This window comes from Chrysoperla carnea, chromosome 3 (assembly GCF_905475395.1).
Source record: "Chrysoperla carnea chromosome 3, inChrCarn1.1, whole genome shotgun sequence".
Lineage (NCBI taxonomy): Eukaryota > Metazoa > Arthropoda > Insecta > Neuroptera > Chrysopidae > Chrysoperla > Chrysoperla carnea.
Window position 1 is genome coordinate 16,761,025 of NC_058339.1, and position 22,746 is coordinate 16,783,770.

General features: G+C 28.4%; 2 protein-coding genes across 3 annotated transcripts; one reads left to right on the top strand and one right to left on the bottom strand.

Moving 5' to 3' along the window:
• Positions 1-1,861: 1,861 nt before the first annotated feature.
• On the bottom strand, positions 1,862-8,666 carry LOC123295407 (growth factor receptor-bound protein 2). Its single transcript, XM_044876748.1, has 5 exons — positions 8,279-8,666; positions 6,550-6,647; positions 5,488-5,607; positions 5,238-5,403; positions 1,862-2,164 (listed from the first exon to the last, which is right to left on the bottom strand). Exons 1-5 carry the CDS (start codon positions 8,354-8,356, stop codon positions 1,991-1,993), a joined length of 636 nt encoding a protein of 211 aa, XP_044732683.1. The 5' UTR covers positions 8,357-8,666; the 3' UTR covers positions 1,862-1,990.
• Positions 8,667-9,007: 341 nt separating this feature from the next.
• On the top strand, positions 9,008-21,636 carry LOC123295125 (mitochondrial uncoupling protein 4-like). Of its 2 annotated transcripts, none has more exons than XM_044876350.1 (6): positions 9,008-9,102; positions 9,786-9,922; positions 18,252-18,325; positions 19,340-19,619; positions 20,016-20,337; positions 20,723-21,636. In XM_044876350.1, the coding sequence occupies exons 2-6, from the start codon at positions 9,838-9,840 to the stop codon at positions 20,895-20,897; spliced, it is 936 nt and encodes a 311-aa protein (XP_044732285.1). In that variant the 5' UTR covers positions 9,008-9,102; positions 9,786-9,837; the 3' UTR covers positions 20,898-21,636. The 2 variants fall into 2 exon arrangements, with proteins under 2 accessions (XP_044732285.1, XP_044732287.1); XM_044876352.1 differs by lacking the exon at positions 9,008-9,102 and adding an exon at positions 9,451-9,496.
• The last annotated feature ends 1,110 nt before the right edge of the window (positions 21,637-22,746 follow it).

Here is a 22,746-nt window from a genome sequence, read left to right on the forward strand (position 1 = left end):
AAATTGAATAGTAGAAACTGCCGCAAAGTGAGGTCCAATGAGGGCGGTTTTAAGTAGATCAAGTACATAGCCCGAACGTTCACTTGAAAGTTGCGACTTTCTTATTTAAAAAGAACGTGAAATATCCTGAATGTTTTTAGGTCCCCATTAACGATGCTCTCTCTTAACTCAATAATGTTCCACGTTTTACACACTCTGAAGAACACTATGTTTAATATAAAAATAAAACAAAAATGTTTTTAAACCGAAATTTCGAAGTTTAAGCTTGCTATAGCTTCAGCTACAGGTCAGCCAAATTGAGTTAACCCTTAAATCTTAGAGAAATTCTCCGCACGATTTTGATCTGTTGCACTGCCCCGTGTATCAAATACCGATATATTTAATACTAGGTTATTCTCTTTATATGTTGTACAACTAACAAAATCTTACTCGACTTTAGTTAGCTATTTGAATTTAGAATAGCAAAATGCGAAGGCTTATCGAACACGAGTTCCAAGTTTAAAAATAAGATTTAATGAATCTTTTTGAATGTTCATTACGTTTTATAAATTGATTATTTAAAAAAAATATCAATAATTATTATTTTGTAGACTATAAATGCATTAAATACTTAAGTGGATAAAATAAAAGATGTAGACACAGACTTAATATTAAACATAGAAACCAACAAGATCAATTAAGCTTCCGTTCATTGTGACTATCCTCTACCCATGTCAATGGGTTACAATCCGTAAATAGTAAATGGTTGCAAAGTACAGCCTACGCCTGATGTAATTATTTATAATATATTATCAATCTATAATTAATATAAGTCTGTGAATACAGATGATATAAGTATGTATCTAAACTGGCATTATCAAACGAATTAAATTTGTGACATAAGTATATTATTTAAATATTTGTCTCTTACTTAAGATATGAGAGGAATATGAGGAGAATATGTACTATGTATATTTGATTTTTAAATTAAAAACAAATTAAATGATACACTTTTGATTAATAATGTTTTTATGAAAAAAGTCTTGACATATTTTGTTTACCATTTTGAAGCTTTTCATATTAAAAATATATATACTTTTATCATCTACTTTTTTTCCTAAATCTGTACTTTAGAAAATTCTATTTTTAATAATATACAATATTATTTTAATGATATATAATTTTTACTTGTTTTTGTTTTTTTTTTTTTTTTTTATATTTCTGTTGAGGATTACAGCATTTATCAAAATATTTCCTACTCCTTCGTAAATTTAAATCTACTTTCCATATTTATGTCGTTTCAAAATTTCGATCACATAATTAATAATATTGTTTTATGTATATACATTCTAAAATGCTACATATATTTTGTCTACTACATTTTTTTTTTAAATATACTTTTTGAACTAATATCATATTTTCACATTTTCGATATTAACAAAATGTTCAAAATAGAAAAATATTATTACAAAATGATTTTAAAAAAATCGTTACTTTTCCTTTTACGATCAATAATTAATGATCGTCTCTCAAACTTGATGAATTAAGCAATGAAGCTTTCAAATTACCAAATACACAAAAGCACAAACATTTTAAAAGCATAAAAAATACAACTTTATTTATAATCTTAAGTTTAATTGTTCGAAATATTACTAAATCCCTTCAATCAGATCTATACTTAATTCTTTTGGTTACCGAAGGGAGAAACCATTTTTAATAAAACGATATTTGATGAACAATTTTTTTTAAACAAGAAAAAAAAAAATTGAAATAAAATTTTTCATTAATTTAACTCAAGACATTTTAATAATAAAAATTTTGGCCCAATAAAAATTAAATGATTTTTTTTTAATTAAATAAATTTTTTTTATTTTAAAAATAGTAAAATTAAAAATAATTAAAACGGACAACAATAATAAAAGTCACAAAATTTGTTTAAAATGAAAAGGCATGTGATATCAGTAACTGAGCACCGTCCAGAATTTTCTGTCTGTATGACAAAATAAAATCCTTACGAATGATACGGAGTTACGTATGTAGCTGGAAATAAACCACGTCGATGACCAATTTCTCCATGCCACCAATGTTGATCTGATCGATCAGTCACTGTAATCACATCGCCGCGTCGAAATTCCAATTCACCCTGTTCTTGTGGTGTAAAATCGTAGAGGGCTTGCACCAAACACTAAACATAATAATATGTTAGAAATTTCTAATTTATATTGATATTACAGAAAAAATTAGTTTCAAAAACATAAAAATGTCCACCGAGAAGCATATAAATATTTGTCTAAACTTAAAACTTCGTAGGGCGCTTTATCGAACAAAAGTCGATGGAATAATTTATCGAAATATTTAAGGTATTTCCAAACTATCTCAGAGTGGGTCATTTTAATATATTATGGCTAATAACTCGTTTTGTGGTTAACCAATCAAAAACTAACATAAACAAAAGTTACTGAGTTTGATGGAGGACATCATGTTTTGATATCAGATTGGATCTAGTTTTTCGGGTTTCTAAAATAGCCAATTTAGATCCTAAAAGGTAAGAGAATAATACTTTAAATAATTAGAATAATTTTTTTTTAATAATAAGAAATAATAAGAAATTTTTAAATAATAAGAAATAAAACTCTTGCTATAGTAAATTTCAATGAAAGTTTTTAAATTTTCGATTACGCCTAAAAGAGCCATGTTCCGCAAGTAGTTTGTTTTTGTATTAGGCGTGGATAATTTAACAGAAAAACGATATCGAAAAGTAGATCACACCTTACACTTACAATTTCGTTGGCCGATAAACTAATACTTTTCTAATGTATTTGGTCTCCAGTGGACAACATCATCATGTTTTTATATTTTAAATTAAATAATAATATACTTAATTGAACTATTGATTATTAATTGAGTTAAATATTATACAGATGTTCTGTTAATAAATGACATCAACATAATTAGGAGTATAAGAAATATTTCTTTCAATGTCATCATTTATCTCTTTTTTCGAATATGTCAACAGAACATCTATATACAGGATGTATCATTAGTTAGGTCGCATCTGAGCTTCTTATAAAAATTACAATTTTTTCAATATTAATCGAGAAAATTAAAACCAATAATTAACGAAGCCTTATCACGTTAATCGTAAAACTTCTGAATAATTTTCAAGTAATTTAATCTTCTCAAATTCATTCCCAAAAGGATGCAGCTTGACTTATGATACATCTTTCATAAATAAATAATTTAATATCATGTACAACAGTATCAAAGTTAGTAAATAAGCATGTTGGCGGGAGGTTATTAAAAATAAATAAAAATATTGAGATAAAATAAAAACCAGTAATATATTATAGCACATCGCACTATATAAAAAAAGCAATAGCATATCTCACTGGCTAAATTAATTACTCTGTATTAAAAACTAATATGTTTGTATTTTGTGAATTTTTCTATTTTCGATTTAACCTTTTCAACTGAATAAAAAAAATGAATGATACTTACAAATTTAGTAGGAAGGAAAAATATTTATATTTCCTTGAATATAAGTAATGTGTTTTACAGGTTTAGTAAATAATCGTGTATTTAAAATCAATGGACCTTTTTCCTAAGAAAACTAATTAAAAACTAGATGTCAACATAAATGGAGGGGAGGTATACAAGGACAATTAATAAACTTTCTTCAATCAATTTTAAGTGATAACTTTCTCTGTTTCGACTAAATGTTATTGCTTTACTAGGAAAATCATTTCGCAATGCGACAACCGGAGAGTTAAAATAGAACTACGATAACAGGCCTAAACAGTTTCAGCAGTCGTTGAATAAATAGACAGATAATCATAGTAATTTGGAACAAAACTGTAATGTCGTTCTTAGAACGACAATGAATGAACTTAAGGTAGTTCCTCCGCGACCGTCCAGTCAAAAAGTTTTGGACTAATACTATCATTCAGTGCATTAACTGTGCTATGACTATTATACATATACCATATATTATTTTCACAAGACTGTAGTTCCTCACTACTGTTTCTAGTATACATATAAACACACACACTATGACATATGCCTTTAACATTAGTCTTCATATCTTTTCCACAAAAATCATCGCTAAAACGAGTTATTTATTTAAGTTTTTTATCGAAACTATATGGTAAATAATTTTTATTTTTATTTATATATTTTCTAAATATAGTATTCTACATTATATTAGTTTTTCATAGAGATGGTGGACGTCATTCATTGGTAAATAAATATAATATTTGTAAATTTGTGTATTTTTATACACTTCTCCCATGTACACGTACAAATTGCGTCACTTTTAATTGCTAATATCTCATGTATGGCATGGTAAATCATCTTCTAATTTTAACAGCAAGTGTATTATGAATTAAATATTTTATATTCTGAGTTTTGAGAAATTCTTGGAATATCACTTTCGTGTAGGTACTACCTTAATTGTCGTTCATAGACCACTCTTTTAATGATCTAGTTATTCCATAGACCACTGCCGCTTTTTAAAATTTAAGCCTGCCTGTGACTGTCTTTTTGACTGCTTGATGTCACCAGTGATTTTCTAATAAAAACTGCCTAGGGGATATTGTATATAATGCTATTTAGATAATTTCCAGCTACCGTTAATCAAGGCGAAGTTTACTTAGAATTGATTATAAAATTGAGTTTTTAAATTGAAAATGAATGATTTTGTAACAGGTAACAGGGTTTGACAGATACTTAAGATTATTTCAGGCGAAACTATAAAAGATATGAGGTTGCAAGGAAAGCGGACTAAAAACGATATGGCATACCTCTTTAAAAAAGATATTTTACTAGTATATAGTAGCGTTTCATTTTTTAACAGATAGATATACTCTTTCTTCGAAGAAAAACTCAATTTTAAATAATATTACTGTTTTTAAGAAGTATTACAGTCAATGAAGCTAATACAGCCAGCTTGGTACAAATACACATATAAAAATCAGTGGTTTTTTTAATACTTGTACTAACTAAACTATCACTTGTAAAGAACCACAGGATTATCTAAGAGATAAATATTTTGTTAAAGATAAATCTATTTTGTAAAATGGTTGGCTAACAACGATGATAAAATTAAAAATTAAAATCCACTATGCGTTATTGTTAATACATGACAACACTTTCATGCTTAGCAACACGCCTCATATATTTATGAGGGTTGTGATTTGAGATGTGCTGGTTTTTGTTTTACCTCTCTACTTGGTTTTGTTTTTGTTCTTTTTTGTTTTTACCTCTTCAGGTACCATATCTCGTAATTTAACATCTTGTGAACGTGATACTGAAGCTGTACGATGATATTCAACAAGTTCATTTAATGAATTAAATTTCACCACCCATAAAAAGAATTTCCCTTGAGCATCGCGTAGAACCTTGAAATGTTGAACACCATCTGAACATCTAAAATAAAATTTAAACAATTCAATAAATTTTGTAATTATTATTACAAAATAATAATAATTTTAAAATTAATTTAATAATTACTTGACGGATAACGAAAAATCACCAGGTGAGGATTCACTTATTCGAATTAAAAATCCACCTTCATGTTTGTTCAATAATAATTTTTCTGCATCTGCTCTTGTTATTCGTCCATAATACCAACTAAAATAAAAAATAAAGAGTTTAGACATTGTTCTGAAAAATTTTAAATTTTTTATCTCTGTGTCTTCTAGGGGTGGTTTAAATGGGGTTTCAGTCATCTTAAGTTGCTTTTTGATCACGGATTCAAGATCAGCGTCTCTTAAAATTTCCAAAAGAGATTTCCGGGATAAAATTTCCAATTTTTTTAGTTTTTATCGATGTTACTATTCGGGATGCTTTGGCGGTGGAAAAATTACCCTAATTTTCTCATTTTTCGTAGTAATGCAGAGGTCTAAGCAACACATACAAACAAGAATTTATAAAATTGCAGCTGTTTCACTACTTTTCCAGATTTTACAGTAATTTTCAGCTTATTTACATACTCATAGCTAGTTTGACAACTTACCTGCTTCTGAAGCACCTAAACCATACAAGGGGGAATACATATTTTTGTTAATGTCAATGTACTTTTACAATAAGCAATATTATTAATTATGGATAAATAATATTGACAAATATTTATCCAAAATTAGAATATAATAATTTCAAAACACTCTAAAAAGAGTAGACAATTGTTTCGTCTTTATATCTCGTTAATTCTATATTCTTTTGCAAATATTATCAGCAAAATTCAAGCAAATAAAATTATTGAGTTAAAATTTTTAAACGCAAAATTTAATTATAATATGCATATACCGGGTTTTTAGATCACTGATACCCCCTCTACAAACATAAGTATGTCCCGGAATGTAAAACTTGAAGCCTCTCGCTAGTAAATTATCATGGCAATGGCAGATCGACTGGACATATTATCAACTAAGCTTTGATCGGAAGTGAGTTATTCAAACTTGTTCCCGTAACTAGTAAGGGGTAGAAGCAAATGTTGTTTAGTAATAATTACTAATTAATAAATTAAATCTTTGCTTATGAACTATTTTATAATTTAGTAATAAATATAATTACTCGTGATTTTTCATTTCTATGTAATTGCTGGGTATTAGGCCTTCTTTTCCGTCTAATTCTGCTCTGTACCAATTCATGTCATCTTCCATATTCAATATCTGAAATGTATAAAATACAATTTTGATTTTAATAACCATTAAATTAGTGGATTTTTTGTGTTAATAAGTGCAATGAAACATACGAAATATGTTTTAAGTTAAAGCTATTGAAGCTTTTTCGAGTAAAAATTTTCTTGCACTCCAAAACGAGTACAATACACAATAAAATATATGATTTTGTGATATGCGGACTGGGAAGTAACTTCAAAAGGAATCCTCTTTAAATTGCTGAAATGATACCATCGATTGTATAACTTTAATCTGCTTAGTAAATAATCTGACAGGCCAATTTTCAGCCAATTTGAATAGAAGAAGGTCGGTGGGGATGCCCAAATATCTGATTACACATTGTGTAAGGGGCGTAATGAAACGGATTTATAGCACATTCTACCTCACCCAATTGTCATTCGTTAGAGTTTTTTAGGAAAAAAAAATCGAGTTTTTGCTTGGAATCGCTTGGAACCGATGAGCCATTTATTATATATTTGAGCCAGGTGATGCATTACTAACGTTTAAGAGATAGAATAACACTTTGAATTAGAAAATTGATCCTCATAAAAAATCCTTTAAACAAAAATTGTTAGTTTTTTTTTATGAGAATCGACTTTCTAATTTAATGTGTACCTCTTACCATTAAGAATCTAAATTGGCTATTAGAGCAACCCGAAGAACTAGGTCCAATCTGATGTCAGAACGTAATGTCTCCTTTTTTATGAGAATCAACTTTCTAATTTAATGAACCCGAAGAGCTAGGTCGAATCTGATGTCAGAACATGATGTCCCCTATCAAACCCTACAATTTTTGTTTAAGTTATTTTTTTATTGTTTAACTACAAAACGAGCTATTAGTCATTACAGTTTAAAATGACCCAACCTGTATAGTATAGTGAATAAAGGGGCTGATTTTTGTATATACATCAAGACGCTAATGACCTCTATTACGAATGAGACATTGTTTGTTGGGGAACAGGGCGCCACAATGAAGTATCGCAGCGCCCTTAAAATTTGCTAAGACCGGCTCTGTGTTTTTGATACGTCGATAATAATTAAAATATGATCCATATTGATATTTACATTACTGCTGAAAAATGTTGATAAAATTTAAAAATAAAGAGGTTAACATTGTTGTAATCCAATCTTATTTTACAACCAGAATGAAACTTCTAGAAAAATTACAAAATCGTATCAAATCGATTTGAAACTGGTTAAAATCTAGCTAATCTCATTCCTATTTGCATCGTTAATCTCAAGCTTGTGGACTGGGTCTAAACTGGAATTTAGGCGAAATTTTTCGGAAAAAAATTTACTGTATTCGATAACTTCAAATTATAATATTCTGAAATTGTTTACAAAGTTTTTGTTTTTCAGTTTATATTCTGATATTCTATTTATCAAGGTCTACAAGATAAATAAACTTAATTGTTGTATGGGTCATTTTCAAAAGAATTACATTGTATGTAAATCCCTATGACTCATGTTAAAAAGACCTTGTGTACCGAAATTTTGAAAACCAATGCCATATACGTAAATTTTATAATATTTCGATAAAAAAACCAAAATGAATTTTGCTTGTTTCTCATATTCAAGGATACCATATCACTTTTGAAATATTTTGAAACATGAATACATACTTTTAATACTTGTGATTTCCTAAAACTAAGTTCATCATCTGCTGTAGCATTAAAATCGTGTTTCGCTATGGCTTCCATTATTTTCTAATTAAAAATAATCACAATAAAATATCACTTAAAAATTTGAAACTATATTTAAAAAACGAACTAAAATCAACACAACACACTCAATACACTTTTGTCTTCAATTTCTCTATTATTATTCACTGAAGAAGAATCTCAAGCCAGTGATGTACAACCTTCCATGAATGGTTTGAAAAACAAATCACACTTATTTAGTAAAAAATATATTTGGTACAGATGTGATTTATTAATCTTAAATCGTTTAAATACAATTACATAACATTTTAATAAAAATAATTGCATAAAAACTCTTAAAATATAAAATAAAATACTCTACTTCAGAAAACACTCCCACTATGGAGTTCAATCCGAGAATGAAACGTCATATTAAAAGTTGACGCGTGTGAATACATTTGTAATGAAATGAATGAAATATTTATTGCTCAAACATTTATTAATTTACTTAAATATTCTTTTAAAGAATTCTGTTTATTTTATATATTTATAAAATTAACATTTTGGGGGATTATGAATTTATAAAAATATTTATTTTGTTGAGTTTCAGTGGAACTACTTTTTGAGAAATAAACAGTTTTCGAATAATAAGCGGTACCACCAAAAGAAAGTTAAAAAAAATGTGTTGAAATATGACACACAAAATTTCTCAGTAGTTTTTCCACATTTCACATGCAGTTGTAATGTTGTTCCCATACAAAACAAACCTTACCGACTTGTATACAATGAGGGCACACATTACAAACGTAAGTTTTCCTTTCAAATGGAATTTTTTTTGATAAATGAATCGAATAAAAGCAGATTTTGCATGGTTTTGATAGTATTTCAATTAATATTAATTAAGAACTTTTCAATTGCATTTGAAAAGAATTAAGCTTGCCTATTGTTTGTTTTTCAAACGTATAATTACAATCTTTTCCTTCAAATATCTTCAATGCATGTCAAAATCAGCTGTGCAATGTAAATTTGAAACTGCTGAAAAGTTTTATATGTTTTGTAAATAATTTGTATGTTACAAAGCAAAAAAAACTTTGACCTTTGGAATTACATAAAATGTTTATGGAATTCCGTATGATTGAATTTTGAATATGTACTTAAAAGTGAAATAATTTTTAGTTAGTGAAAGCTTATAACTTACATGTGAGTAGCTTAACAATTAATTTTTTTTTTTCAAATTAATCATGCATAGTGCGTTTTTAAATCATTGTTATACTTAGGAGCGTTTTAGTTTTTCTAATATTCTTTTATTTTAAAAAACTTTCTATTTAGTAAAAATAAAAGAAATTTTATTTCAAGTTTTTTAAATTTTAGAATACAATTTTGATTAAACGATATTTTTCAAAATTTTACCCTAAAGCTAATTATTATATTTAAGTATTATTTAATATTATTTTATAAATAATATATTTATATTCCTTTGGCATTTTAGATGACAATATTTATATTGAAATAACTTGGACTTTCTTGGCCGCTCTTCCAAAATGCCGCACTTTGTAAAAATGGATATAAATAATGGTGTTATCACCTACACCTTTTCTGTAGCTGCAGCTTCACTAGCTGAGTTTGGTAAGTACAAAAATTCAAACTACCTGCTATTACTTGATTAAACTTAAAAATATTCTTTACTGAAAAGAGCAAGATATTGAATTTAAATTTATTATTTTACATTCATATCCATAGAAACATAGTCAAAAAGCGCTGTTTGATAAAGATAAAATATATTAGATTTTCTTAGGTTGAATAGTTTTTTGACATCTGTCCGAAACTAAAGCAAATCGATGAAAAGGTCTATTGAAAATCACTTATTTCAGCAACCAATAACAGCCAAAACCATTTAGGTACTTCAAGCTAGAACTTTAATTATTTAAACTTTTTTATTTATTTATTGCCTAGTTTTTTTGTAATTTGTAAAAAACTGCAAACCTTCTTCAAATTTCGCAATTATTTTGCTCCCAAAAGTTATGCACGCCTCCTGGGATTAGGAAAACTCGGATTACATCATTTAGGGCTAATTGAACGTATTAAAACGATCTTGTTGGAAATTAATTCTTCGAAAATTTTTAATTTGATTAGCCTATTATTGAAGATAATTAAATTTCCTATCTTTTATGGTACATATTTTGGTCTATATTTCTTATACTGTGATAAAAATTAAATAATTAATGTTTTACCAATCTAATTAATTATAATTTGTTATAATTAATGTATAATGAAAATCATAAGTTTCCCCTTCTTATTTATACAAATAAATTATTTTTTATAATTAACTTGGTGTTTATACCCTAGCAATAGAAGAATAAAGTTGTTGTTTTTTCATTAAAATATCTTAATTTCGTGAATTTTGTGGTTTCAATGCTGACGTATTTATATTACGTTACTAATTTACCTCAAACCATAACACATTGTTGGAATTTATGAATTAAGTAATATTTACAAAAACAGAATGTAATTCAGATAAATATTCAAAAATTAGGTTTTCTTGATTTTCAGAAAAATAAGAATTTTCGATAATTTCGACGTTTGACCCTGAATAAATTTTCATGATGCAGGATCGATGAAAATTTTTCAGATTTTATTTGTAATAGAGTACATAATATCTGTAACAATTTTCAGCTCCATGCAAATTATATTAATTGAAATGTCTACTGTGACCAGACAGTACTATCTCTTACCTAAAACGAAAACGAATTTACCTTTAACTGACCTTGCTGGTTAGGGTCCAATCTGATTTATTTTAGTGGACAGATTTGAATATAGGGAGGATAGCTAACTAAAGTCTTCTGGGATATGGTTAGATAAGGTTGGAGTGGCTTTCCTGAGATACAGAAAATATAGGATTGGTCAATTTCCGACCATTACTCCATGAACCATTTTGAGCTGTTTAAGAACAACAGGAGTGTTTTGACGTCGGCGAATTTCAAGTTGCAGAGGTCATGAAAGAAAAGCTGGCTCAAGTGAGTCCATCTCATCATAGATGGCAGAGCTGGATAGTGACAGAGAAGATATATAGTTTCTTCCTCTTTCCCACTGAGATCTCCTGCAGAAATCGTGATGCACTAGCAGGCCCAATCGATAAACGTGCCTGCCGCTTAACCTGTGTCTTAATAATATACGCAACGCTTTTGCTTTTAGAGGCTATATAAACTCAGACCATGTCTGTCTTGTAATAGTCGAAACAAGTCGAAAAATTCGAAAAACTTCATTTTCCACTTCGGAATTCCCCGGAAAATCGGAAAACCAGTTTTTCCAACTTTCTAACAACCTTCTGTCATTTTTAACAAGCTTGTCGGCTTCACAATTTCCTGGAATGTTCCGTCTAGGACATACTGTTGAAGTAATTGAATACGGTAGCTCTAATATTCACATTTTTAATTTCACATATAATTTTTTTCTAAATATTTATTACCATGTGATGTCTATATAGACGTCTGCATGCAACAATGTATTTAGAAAATAATAAACATTAAATAGTTAAATTCTGTATGATGATTTTTGTGTGATAATTGATAATAATTAAGTGAAATTGTAAATTGTTTTGTTTATGTTTGCTAAAATAAAAATATAAATGCATATATTATATACAGTTTGTCCCGTTTTAGTGTAATTACACTCGACTTTTGGCACCGAGATATCGATATCTCATTTGACATAGTTCTCCAACTATCATTTTTTTAGGATTATATACTTGGTTTATCAAAATTGGATAAAATTTCGATGTGATAGAGCAAAATTAAATTTTTTGAATTCTGATGACGTCATAAAGTTAAAAAATTCAATTTTTTTGATAACACAGGCAAATTTGATCCTATCTTATTGGAATTTTTTTTGAAACCCACTACTTTTGGGTCATTCTTTTCAGCTGTGATGTCAATTTTTCGCTAGCTATCACATATCTGCTTAATTCCGGGACCAGGACTACACATTCTTGAAACCAATCAGAGCTAGGATAATTTAGATCACAAATTTGAAAAATATGACCCAAATTTAGTAGGATTACATACTTGGTTTATCAAAATTGGATAAAATTTGGATGCGATAGAGCAAAATTAAATTTTTTTGGATTCTGATGACGTCATCAAGTTAAAAAAATCGATTTTTTTGATAACACAGGCCAATTTGATCCTATCTTATTGGAATTTTTTTTGAAACACACTACTTTTGGGTCATTCTTTTCAGCTGTGATGTCAATTTTTCGCTAGCTATCACTTATTTGCTTAATTCCGGGACCAGGACTACACATTCTTGAAACCTATTGGAGGTAGGTTAATTTTGATCACAAATTTGAAAAGTATGACCCAAATTTAGTAAGATTACATACTTGGTTTATCAAAATTGGATAAAATTTCGATGTGATAGAGCAAAATTAAATTTTTTGAATTCTGATGACGTCATAAAGTTAAAAAATTCAATTTTTTTGATAACACAGGCAAATTTGATCCTATCTTATTGGAATTTTTTTTGAAACCCACTACTTTTGGGTCATTCTTTTCAGCTGTGATGTCAATTTTTCGCTAGCTATCACTTATTTGCTTAATTCCGGGACCAGGACTACACATTCTTGAAACCAATCAGAGCTAGGTTAATTTTGATCACAAATTTGAAAAATATGACCCAAATTTAGTAGGATTACATACTTGGTTTATCAAAATTGGATAAAATTTGGATGCAATAGAGCAAAATTAAATTTTTTGGATTCTGATGACGTCATCAAGTTAAAAAATTCAATTTTTTTGATAACATAGGCAAATTTGATCCTATCTTATTGGAATTTTTTTTGAAACCCACTAATTTTGGGTCATTCTTTTCAGCTGTTATGTCAATTTTTCGCTAGCTATCACTTATTTGCTTAATTCCGGGACCAGGACTCTACATTCTTGAAATCAATTAGAGCTAGGTTAATTTTGATCACAAATTTGAAAAGTATGACCCAAATTTAGTAAGATAACATACTTGGTTGATCAAAATTGGCAATATCGTACTTTTTGATACATTTTCTTCTATAAAATATGATATCTGGCGTGGGCGTGGTACATTCTGTATATTATATATAGCGTGCCCTGTGAACATTAACATTTTATTAAGTTAGTTTTACATTATGAAGTATAATTGAGTAATCAAGTGATCAACAAGTGATAAGGTTAATGGGAAATAGAATTTAGCATACATTTATGGAAATTCAATTGTTAATAAAGAGCGAAACATTGAGAAAAAAACCAGATTTTTCGAGGTCATTGAGCATTATATTTTTTACTTCCTTGCTCAAAGCAAAGTAATATAAAATTTTACTGGCGTTAAAATATTTTGAAAAAGATGAACAGGCTTAAGTTGTTCTACTTGAATAAAGTATCTTTCATTATTATCTGCAGTCGATAGAAGTGTTAAATTAAAATCTTGGTATCCCCCACATGAGGTAACACCGGATATAATGACATTTGAAAAAATTATAATCGATTGCTTTAAAATATTTTGTAATCTCAATTTCTAACTGGTTATACTTATATTTTATTAATGAGTTTAATGAATGAAAGTTTAATAATTAAAATAATTGCTTCTTTATTCATTGCCACTATACAATTTTAAAATAAAATTGTATATCCAAGTAGGAATTTGAATGGTTCGAAGCTATTTATAAAACTATTTTTTTATTAAGAAAGCTAAAAAATTAAATATACAATTTATATGGTTTATTTGCTTTATGTACAAAATGAAATGCTTTTAAATTAATGTCAAGCAACCCAGCAGTTAAGTTTCTTAAAGCCTCACAGTCTATCTCAATGTGGGCAATAACGCCCCTTTGTTGAAGCTAGACGCCTAGAAAATCAAGTGTACTGCCGTCAAAACGATACCTTATCGCTGTTGTTTAACAGTTTCAGAAATAAATTCTCAAATAATTTTCAAAAATAATCCAATATTATTTGCTCCATGCATGAGTTTAGTTACCATAGTAACGACACATTACTTTATTAATTGAAAATTGGACATAACTGCCTTTTTTAACGCTAAAATAATCCATTTGAAGCGCTGGCGTCGGTTTGGTTGTCCCCTACACCTACTATGCTCCCTGCCAATAGATCATTTGTCACCTTCAAAACTGTCTAATTAAAAATAATAATATAAATCTTTATATTGTTATAATGCCTTAAATAATTATATAACACAAATATAAATAGATTTTGGCATATTTTAAAGTCATCTGTAATTCTGTAAACTATTTAACTATTTGCATCTATTTTCAATGTTTATTACGAAATGATGACATTACTATTTTGTTATAATACAATGTCAAGGTTCTCATTGTTTCAAGAACTTTCTTTATTAATTTCATAGTATAGGCGCTAGTAAGGGATTTTTGAAAATCAAAAAGATGCAGTTGAGATGTAGCTCATTTTCTATGCTTTTTTGTCACGGAAAATCGATTTTGAATGATTTAAAACTCTGCCGCTCCGCAATTTGCATTTTACAATAAAAAAAAACGCGTAAAAATGTTAATTGTTAGCAGATTAGTCTGAAACTATCAAAGATTCGATTTTGTGGATCATTTGCGAATAATATTTTTCGTTTGAAGCTTTTTCTTCGATTAAACTTTTTTTTTATCGAGTTTCACACATATGTCAAATTAAAAAAGCACCCTGTATATCGATCAGAAATCGATCGTCATATAAGTCGTTAACGGAAAGTGATACAAAAAACATTAATCTACAAAAATGATAGGAAATTTAATTATCTGCAATAAAGGTTATTATCATTGTTGGCCTAAAATATACGATTACGCAGATATACGCCGAAACGGTTTTTCTCTAAATGGCGAAATTTCTCTCCTCCAAAATTTGTAAGGATTTTGTGAATTTACATTAAGTTCGTGCTGCTGAAATTACTTAAAAATAAAAATAACTCCTGTAATTTAGTACATTATGGACAGTAGCAGACTTCCCAATTACCTGTATTTAAATTGTCCATTGCCCGGACTATATTTCTTTCTTACTCAATCAAAAATCTTTTCAACCAACTCAACGAAGTCTAGTTATATCGCCTGATGACCTTTATCACATGATTGATTTTCGTAAATTCAATATTTTGTATTTTTGGCCAAAGTATTTTTAAATTTGTTCATTGTAAATTGTGATTAGATTATCGATAAAAAAAGAGATTAAGCAAATTTTGTAGTAGGTCTATTTAGATAAAAATTAGCATCCAAAACAGTACAAAGCCTAAATTTTTTATGTAAATATTTGACTTTATTTTTCCGAAGATGAAATATTTCTTGGAATTGACCACAAAATAAGAAAATTGCATTTAATTGATTTGTGTAGTCAACCTGGAAGTTAAGAATTTAGTAAAAATAGAACATAATACTACAAGGTTATTCATTTACAAATTCAAAGAAGTTATTTTTGAATAGTACAAAAAAAATATTAAAAATCATTAGCAAACCATACTTTTACATTAATTAGTTTTTATGTAATCGAGAAATAACCTATTTTATTTCCTGTATGTAACCTTGATTATCATTTTGTCACACTGAAAAATTATGATTCAACAAAAAAGTATTAAAGTTTACTAAATTGTATTGAAATATTGAACATTTGACATGGTAGAGAAATACCCGAGTCAATAAAGAAAAATGATCTGGTAAAATTTCGATTTTTTTGATAACACAGGCAAATTTGATCCGATCTTATTCGAATTTTTTTTGAAACCCACTCATTTTGGGTCATTTTTTTCAACTTGATGTCAGTTTTTCGCTAGCTATCACTTATATGCCTAATTCCGTGACCAAGATTCCACATTCTTAAAACCCATTAGAGCTAGAGTAATTTTAATCACAAATTTGAAATTTATGACCCAAATTTAGTAGGATTACATACTTGGTTTATCAAAATTGGATAAAATTTGGATGTGATAGAGCAAAATTAAACTTTTTGGATTCTGATGACGTCATCAAGTTAAAAAATTCGATTTTTTTGATAACATAGGCAAATTTGATCCGATCTGATTGAAATTTTTTTGGGTCATTCTTTTCAACTGTGATGTCAGTTTTTCGCTAGCTATCACTTTTGAGCATAATTCCGGGACCAGGACCCCCCCCCCTTGACAACATACTTGCTGGCGTCCCTAAAAAAAGAAGGATTACAATGGTCAAAATTAATTATCAGCATCTTATTTTGAAAACCAACAAACAACGGGTCCAATTATTATAAAAGTTTGGGAAGTTCTTTTCTTGAATCAAAATCACTTATGAATTCGTTTAGATCTACTTGGATATATTGTTAAATCTTTAATTACATTATTATCAATAATCATTCTAGGGTCAAAGTTTGTTTTTTGTTTTATCACAAAAAAAAAAACTTTATTGGTGTGTTAGATGATACATATTTGTTGACTTTGTAGACTAGATATGTATTATGATATAATAATATTACACATATTTTTATAAATTAAGTAAATATTGACTTAAGCGTAAATTTAATTAAGAAATGAATTATATTTACTAATTTACTATGATAAAAATAATCCATAATTGATAATCGTTATTTAACTGACATTGAATACTTCTACATGCTACATCACTTTTCCAAAGGTCATAAGGTGCTTTATTTTGCTCATACCGTAAATAACGCAGTGGCGTAGATAGATATTTTGTTTTCCACTGGTAAATACACAGGCCTGCAACTAAAATACTGCACAGGATTTCTTCTACTAATTAATTGGTATTTTATCAGAAATATTTAAAAAGGGAATTCTAATTGTTATACTCTATATTAAGGCGTTTGGATACCAAAACGAAAATGTTACCAAAAAACTAAAATTTTTTACCCCTTAGAAAAAATCGAAAAAATCACATCAAAATTTGTGTTTCGGAATTTGATGAAACTCAATACATAAGGTATTTTCGACCCAAAAATTACAAAAATCGGGTCCATTTGACGATTGGACGTGTAATTTCTGAGATAAAGCCAACTTCAGAATAATTTTAGGCAATATCTCGGAAACTATTCGTCTAATAGTCAAACGGATCCTATTTTTGTAATATTTGGGTCAAAATTACCTTATAAACAGAGTTTCATCAAGATCGGATACTAAAATTTTTTTTCGATTTTTTCGCAATTTTCTTAAGGGGTACCCCTTAGAAAAAATCGAAAAAATCACATCAAATTTTGTATTTCGGAATTTGATAAAACTCAATACATAAGGTAATTTAGACCCAAAAATTACAAAAATCGGATCCATTTGACGATTGGACGTGTAGTTTCAGAGATAAAGCCAATTTTAGAGCAATTTTTTGCATTATCTCGGAAACTATTCGTCTAGTAGTCAAATGAATCCAATTTTTGTAATATTTGGGTCAAAATTACCTTATAAACAGAGTTTCATCAAAATCGGATACTAAAATTTGTTTTCGATTTTTTCGCAATTTTCTTAAGGCGAACCCCTTAGAAAAAATCGAAAAAATCACATCAAAATTTGTATTTCGGAATTTGATGAAACTCAATACATTATGTAATTTTGACCCAAAAATTACAAAAATCGGGTCCATTTGACGATTGGACGTGTAATTTCTGAGATAAAACCAATACAGAGAAATTTTATGCAATATCTCGGAAACCATTCGTCTAATAGTCAAATGGTTCCAACTTTTTTAATATTTGGGTCAAACTTACTTTATCAGTGTCCTATTTTTTATTAGTCAGTTCATACATTTGAACTGTATTGTTGTAAATTACCTTGATTTCTTAATATACATCTATTAATTCAATCCCTACTGAAACCAAGTTTAAGCTTGTTTTAGTAGTTCTATTTAAAGATACTGGTTATCGAATGACAGAAATAATTTTCCCAATATACCTACATTTAATATTAACCAGTATCACTATAATAGTCTTTCTTTATATTTCAGCTACATTTCCTTTAGATCTTACAAAAACAAGATTACAAATACAAGGTGAAATAGCTGCCAAATCTGCTAAAGTTGTAAGTTGTTAATAAAATAATATCATTTTTTTACATGAGAAGAAAGTCACTTACACGATAGTATCATGCGCATGTCCTGACATTATTACGTCAACAGTATTTCTGATATACTGGAAATCATCCCGTTAGGCATTTAAAATAGATGAAGTAAGAAGAGTTCTCATGGACGTTCTTATGTATAAAACAAATAAAGAGAATACGCTTCGATTAAAAGATATTTGATAACTTTCTAATAACTTTTCTATCTCTTAACAGTAACAAGCACTATGTGACTTTTAGATAATCCTAAAATTCAAGCTGTCTAAAAGATGCTCCCCACTGATCCCAAGTATCAGAATACAGTAAAAGTGAAAGCATTTTCTATTTAACAAAGATAGAAATTAACCTTGGTACACAATAATATTGACTTTTTGTTCTGTGCCATATGCTACAGTGAAAAGTTTAAAATAGAATTTTAAAGAAAAGAAAATTAAATGAATTGCAATGTATTTTTTATTTAGGTTGATGGAGCATTTAAAAGTTTTAATCCTCTTATTAAAATTAAATATAGGTCAATGGTTCTTTATTTTATTTCACATTGAAATACTAATAATAGATACAATCAAATCTTTTTCAATTTATGATTTAAAGCTCATGGTACAAACACAAAGTTCTGTAAGAAGAGATGTAAGTCCGTCCTCCGACCGCAAACATATGAAAAATAATTTGTATTCCTTTTGGGATACTATGACACTATGGAAACGGTCATAGTGTCATAGTATGGTTATAATGTCCGACAAATTCCCTGGTGTGTTTTTTCAGACCAATAGCAGTATCTATAGCAGTAATAGGTATTATCATGCTCTTTTGAAAACGCAGCACTATCGAAAAAAGTCGTAGAGAATCCACTCACGAAGTTGAGCATAAAGATTCTTTCTCGATTTAGACCATCTCTCGAGTCCTGCTCAGATTTTTATCAAAGTCCAATTTCAGCAAATGTTCACTAAAAAATTAATTAATTTTTGGATTTTGCAGATGCCTTATCGAGGTATGGTTAAAACATGTGTTGGAATTGCAAAGGAAGAAGGTTTTTTTAAATTATGGTCAGGAATAACACCAGCAATATGGAGACATATGATTTATAGTGGCTCAAGAATGTTATTTTACGAACAATTAAGAGAAAAAGTGTTTGGTAAAAGTGCTGATGGAAGCTTTAAACTATGGAAATCAGTATGTTGTGGAATGTTGTCGGGAGCTATGGCTCAATTTTTGGGTAATCCCGCAGATCTTGTTAAAGTACAAATGATGATGGAAGGTAAATAATTGTTGGTAACTTCTAGTTTTGATAAGATAATTTAGGGCTGAGAAATAATCACCAAAACCACTAACTGATAAACTTCCACTAAATTTTCCAATCCTCCTCTGAGTATTATTAAATGATTGACCTATACAGAGTGTCATTCGAAGCTATTTAGCCGCTCCGGGCAAAAATAATATTTGTCGATTTTTATACACTGAAACTCGATCAATAAATTTAATCGAGGAAAATGCTTCAAACGAAAAATATTAGTTTCAAAGGGACATATCTTTATACCGGCTTCGAATTCGATCTAAGTTTCCAGATTCAAGTAAAACCTCATTCTGATTCATAACTGACAAACATTAGATGGCCTAGAAAACATTTGTATGATTCATCTTTTTTTTATTTCAGGTAAACGAAAATTAATGGGAGAGCAGCCTCGATTTAAAGGTGCCACAGATGCTTTAGCTATTATTTGGAAACAAGGTAAAATTCGAGGCTTATGGAAAGGAGCAGTGCCAAATGTATGGAGAGCAGCTTTAGTAAATTTAGGAGATTTAACCACTTATGATATGGCGAAAGAGAGAATATTAAAACATACAAGTTTACCAGATAACGTTGTAGTACACTTTTTATCAAGTGTATGTGCTGGTTTTGCTGGAGCTGTATGTGCAACACCTGCTGATGTGATAAAATCTCGTGTTATGAATCAACCCACTGATGAAAAAGGAAGGTAATTTATTTTTTATATTTTATCATCGTTTGTTTCAAAATAATTTACTTCTTTAAATATTTGACAATAGATCATAAATTTCTGAAAATATCATAGTGAAAAAATCGACTTACGACTTGAAGGTTTTTACGAGTTTTAGAAAAGTTTTTTCTTGTACTGTAAGACAGTAGGGCAGGGGTAGTAAGTTATTTTCTACCTGATGCAACAAGGGCGTCTGTTACTCCTGGAACAGCCCTGTATATATAACAAAAAGTTTCTATTTTTATTCCAGAATAAATTTATTTAAATTACTTTGGTCCCATTATATTCAGGTCCATTGTTTAAACAAGAATAATAATAAAAATAATTCATTTTTATATTAAATTTTGTATATTTTTTTTTTCAGAGGACTGATTTACAAAAGTACATATGACTGCCTTAAAACGACAATAAGAAATGAAAGTGTATTCTCCTTATATAAAGGATTTCTACCCGTGTGGATACGATTAGGACCGTGGTCACTTATATTTTGGTTATCTTATGAAAGACTTCGAAAATTATCTGGTGCTGAACAATTTTAACACTGCCACTATTTATTAGACTTAATTTTGGAAGAAATAAACAATCTGCAAAGAAATATCAACACATGTCAGTGTGTAGCTATCATAAATGTATCTTTGCTAATTGTTCCTATATTTTAAAAAAATGATTTGTAAGTTTGTATACAAACTTCTAAATGTAAGTTGTAAAGTAGAATACTAAAAGTTATCAAATATTCAACTGATCGTGATGCTACTTTTTTAAGACCAATCAAAATATTCATTACATATTTTTATATGTAATCCAAATGCTTTGCTTTGTGGCATATGCTCATTTACTAATTCCATTAAGTCACATTTTTAAGTCTTAGTCAGAATATGATTTCTAATGAAATCAATAACAAGAATTATATCTTGAATAAAGCACAGTTAATTCATTTTTAAACGGTGACTAAAACAAACATGTCTCTTTATCGGAGATTTATTATAATTATCTAAGTCAAATTGATGACTATTTTATGGTCCAAACTAGTCATATTGTAAAGTCTATTTAGTATTTATATTTTAAAATACCTTTTGGACAGGTTTGAAAATGGTCGTTATGACTGAAACGTGCCACATGATTAATAAATAATTTTATAAATTATATATAAGTAAACGATGTAGGTTTAAAAAATTTAGAGTGTTTTGTAAGTAAATATTTGATAGCTTTTAGCTAGGTAGAGAAAATCTAGTTTTAAAAATTGATATCACGTAGAACTTGTATTAGTAATACACAAAGATGGGGTGGTATGTATATTTATTGTTACATTGTTATTTAGATATATATTTTTATATTTTTAGTTGAAATACCCTGATGGAAAAAATATTTGAAGAAAGAATAAGTCTTAATAAACCTTAGAAAACTCTGAAAAAGTCTTAAGAACTCTGAATAACTCTGGATTTCTCAACGTTTTTGGACTAGTTTGAATAACTCTGAATTAGATTAGTACAAAAACATTGAGAAATTCAGAGTTATTCAGAGTTTCTAATACTTTTTCAGAGATTGTAAGACCTTCTAAGACTCTTTCAGCGTTTCTTAAGACTTATTCTTTCTTTAAATATTTTTCCCACCAGGGTATACATTATTGTTGTTACTGATTATTGTATTTAGCGAAATTATTGAAAAGTGTACATAGTTACAGTAAACATAGTATGAGCGAACTGTACAATAAAAAATAGCACACTCTTTTAATGGTCTAGTCATTCCATAGACCACCGCTGGTTTTTTATTTTTTTTAAATTTTATTTTAAGCCTGCTATGACTGTTTGACGTCATTAACAACTTTCCCAATAGAATATATTCGCGATCAGTCCACGATACACAAATTTTTCCGATTCTCTCATTTGAGTTGAGTATCCTTGCAAAGGTTCACATATAGTTTCTTGGAGACACGAATATTTACGATTAATCTTATCCTTAAGATCTAATTATAAAGGTTAATATAATTTAAATCAATTTTTTCGGCAAAGATAATGCAACAATAATGTTTACTGTAACTTAATTATAGGAATTTGTTAGATTTTAAAAATGATTAAATTTATCAAATTGTAAAGAGATACGCTTAAGAAATTTGAATTGAAAGTTTGATTCAAGACACAAAATAGCACAAATATTTTACGAAACTATCACCAATTCGAACTTTGTATTTAATAAAAGAATCTTTTTCTTAACGTACAGTAAAATATGTTACAAAAATCGGCTAGTTAAGAAAAATATAATCGTAAACCATGAGTTAGTTGCGCAAAGATTTCTATTGGTTAATAAACAATAAATTGTTAATTCAATGAAACAGTCCATGTAAAAGTTGACTTAAAAAAATTAATAAAAAGGCAACTTATATTACGTATA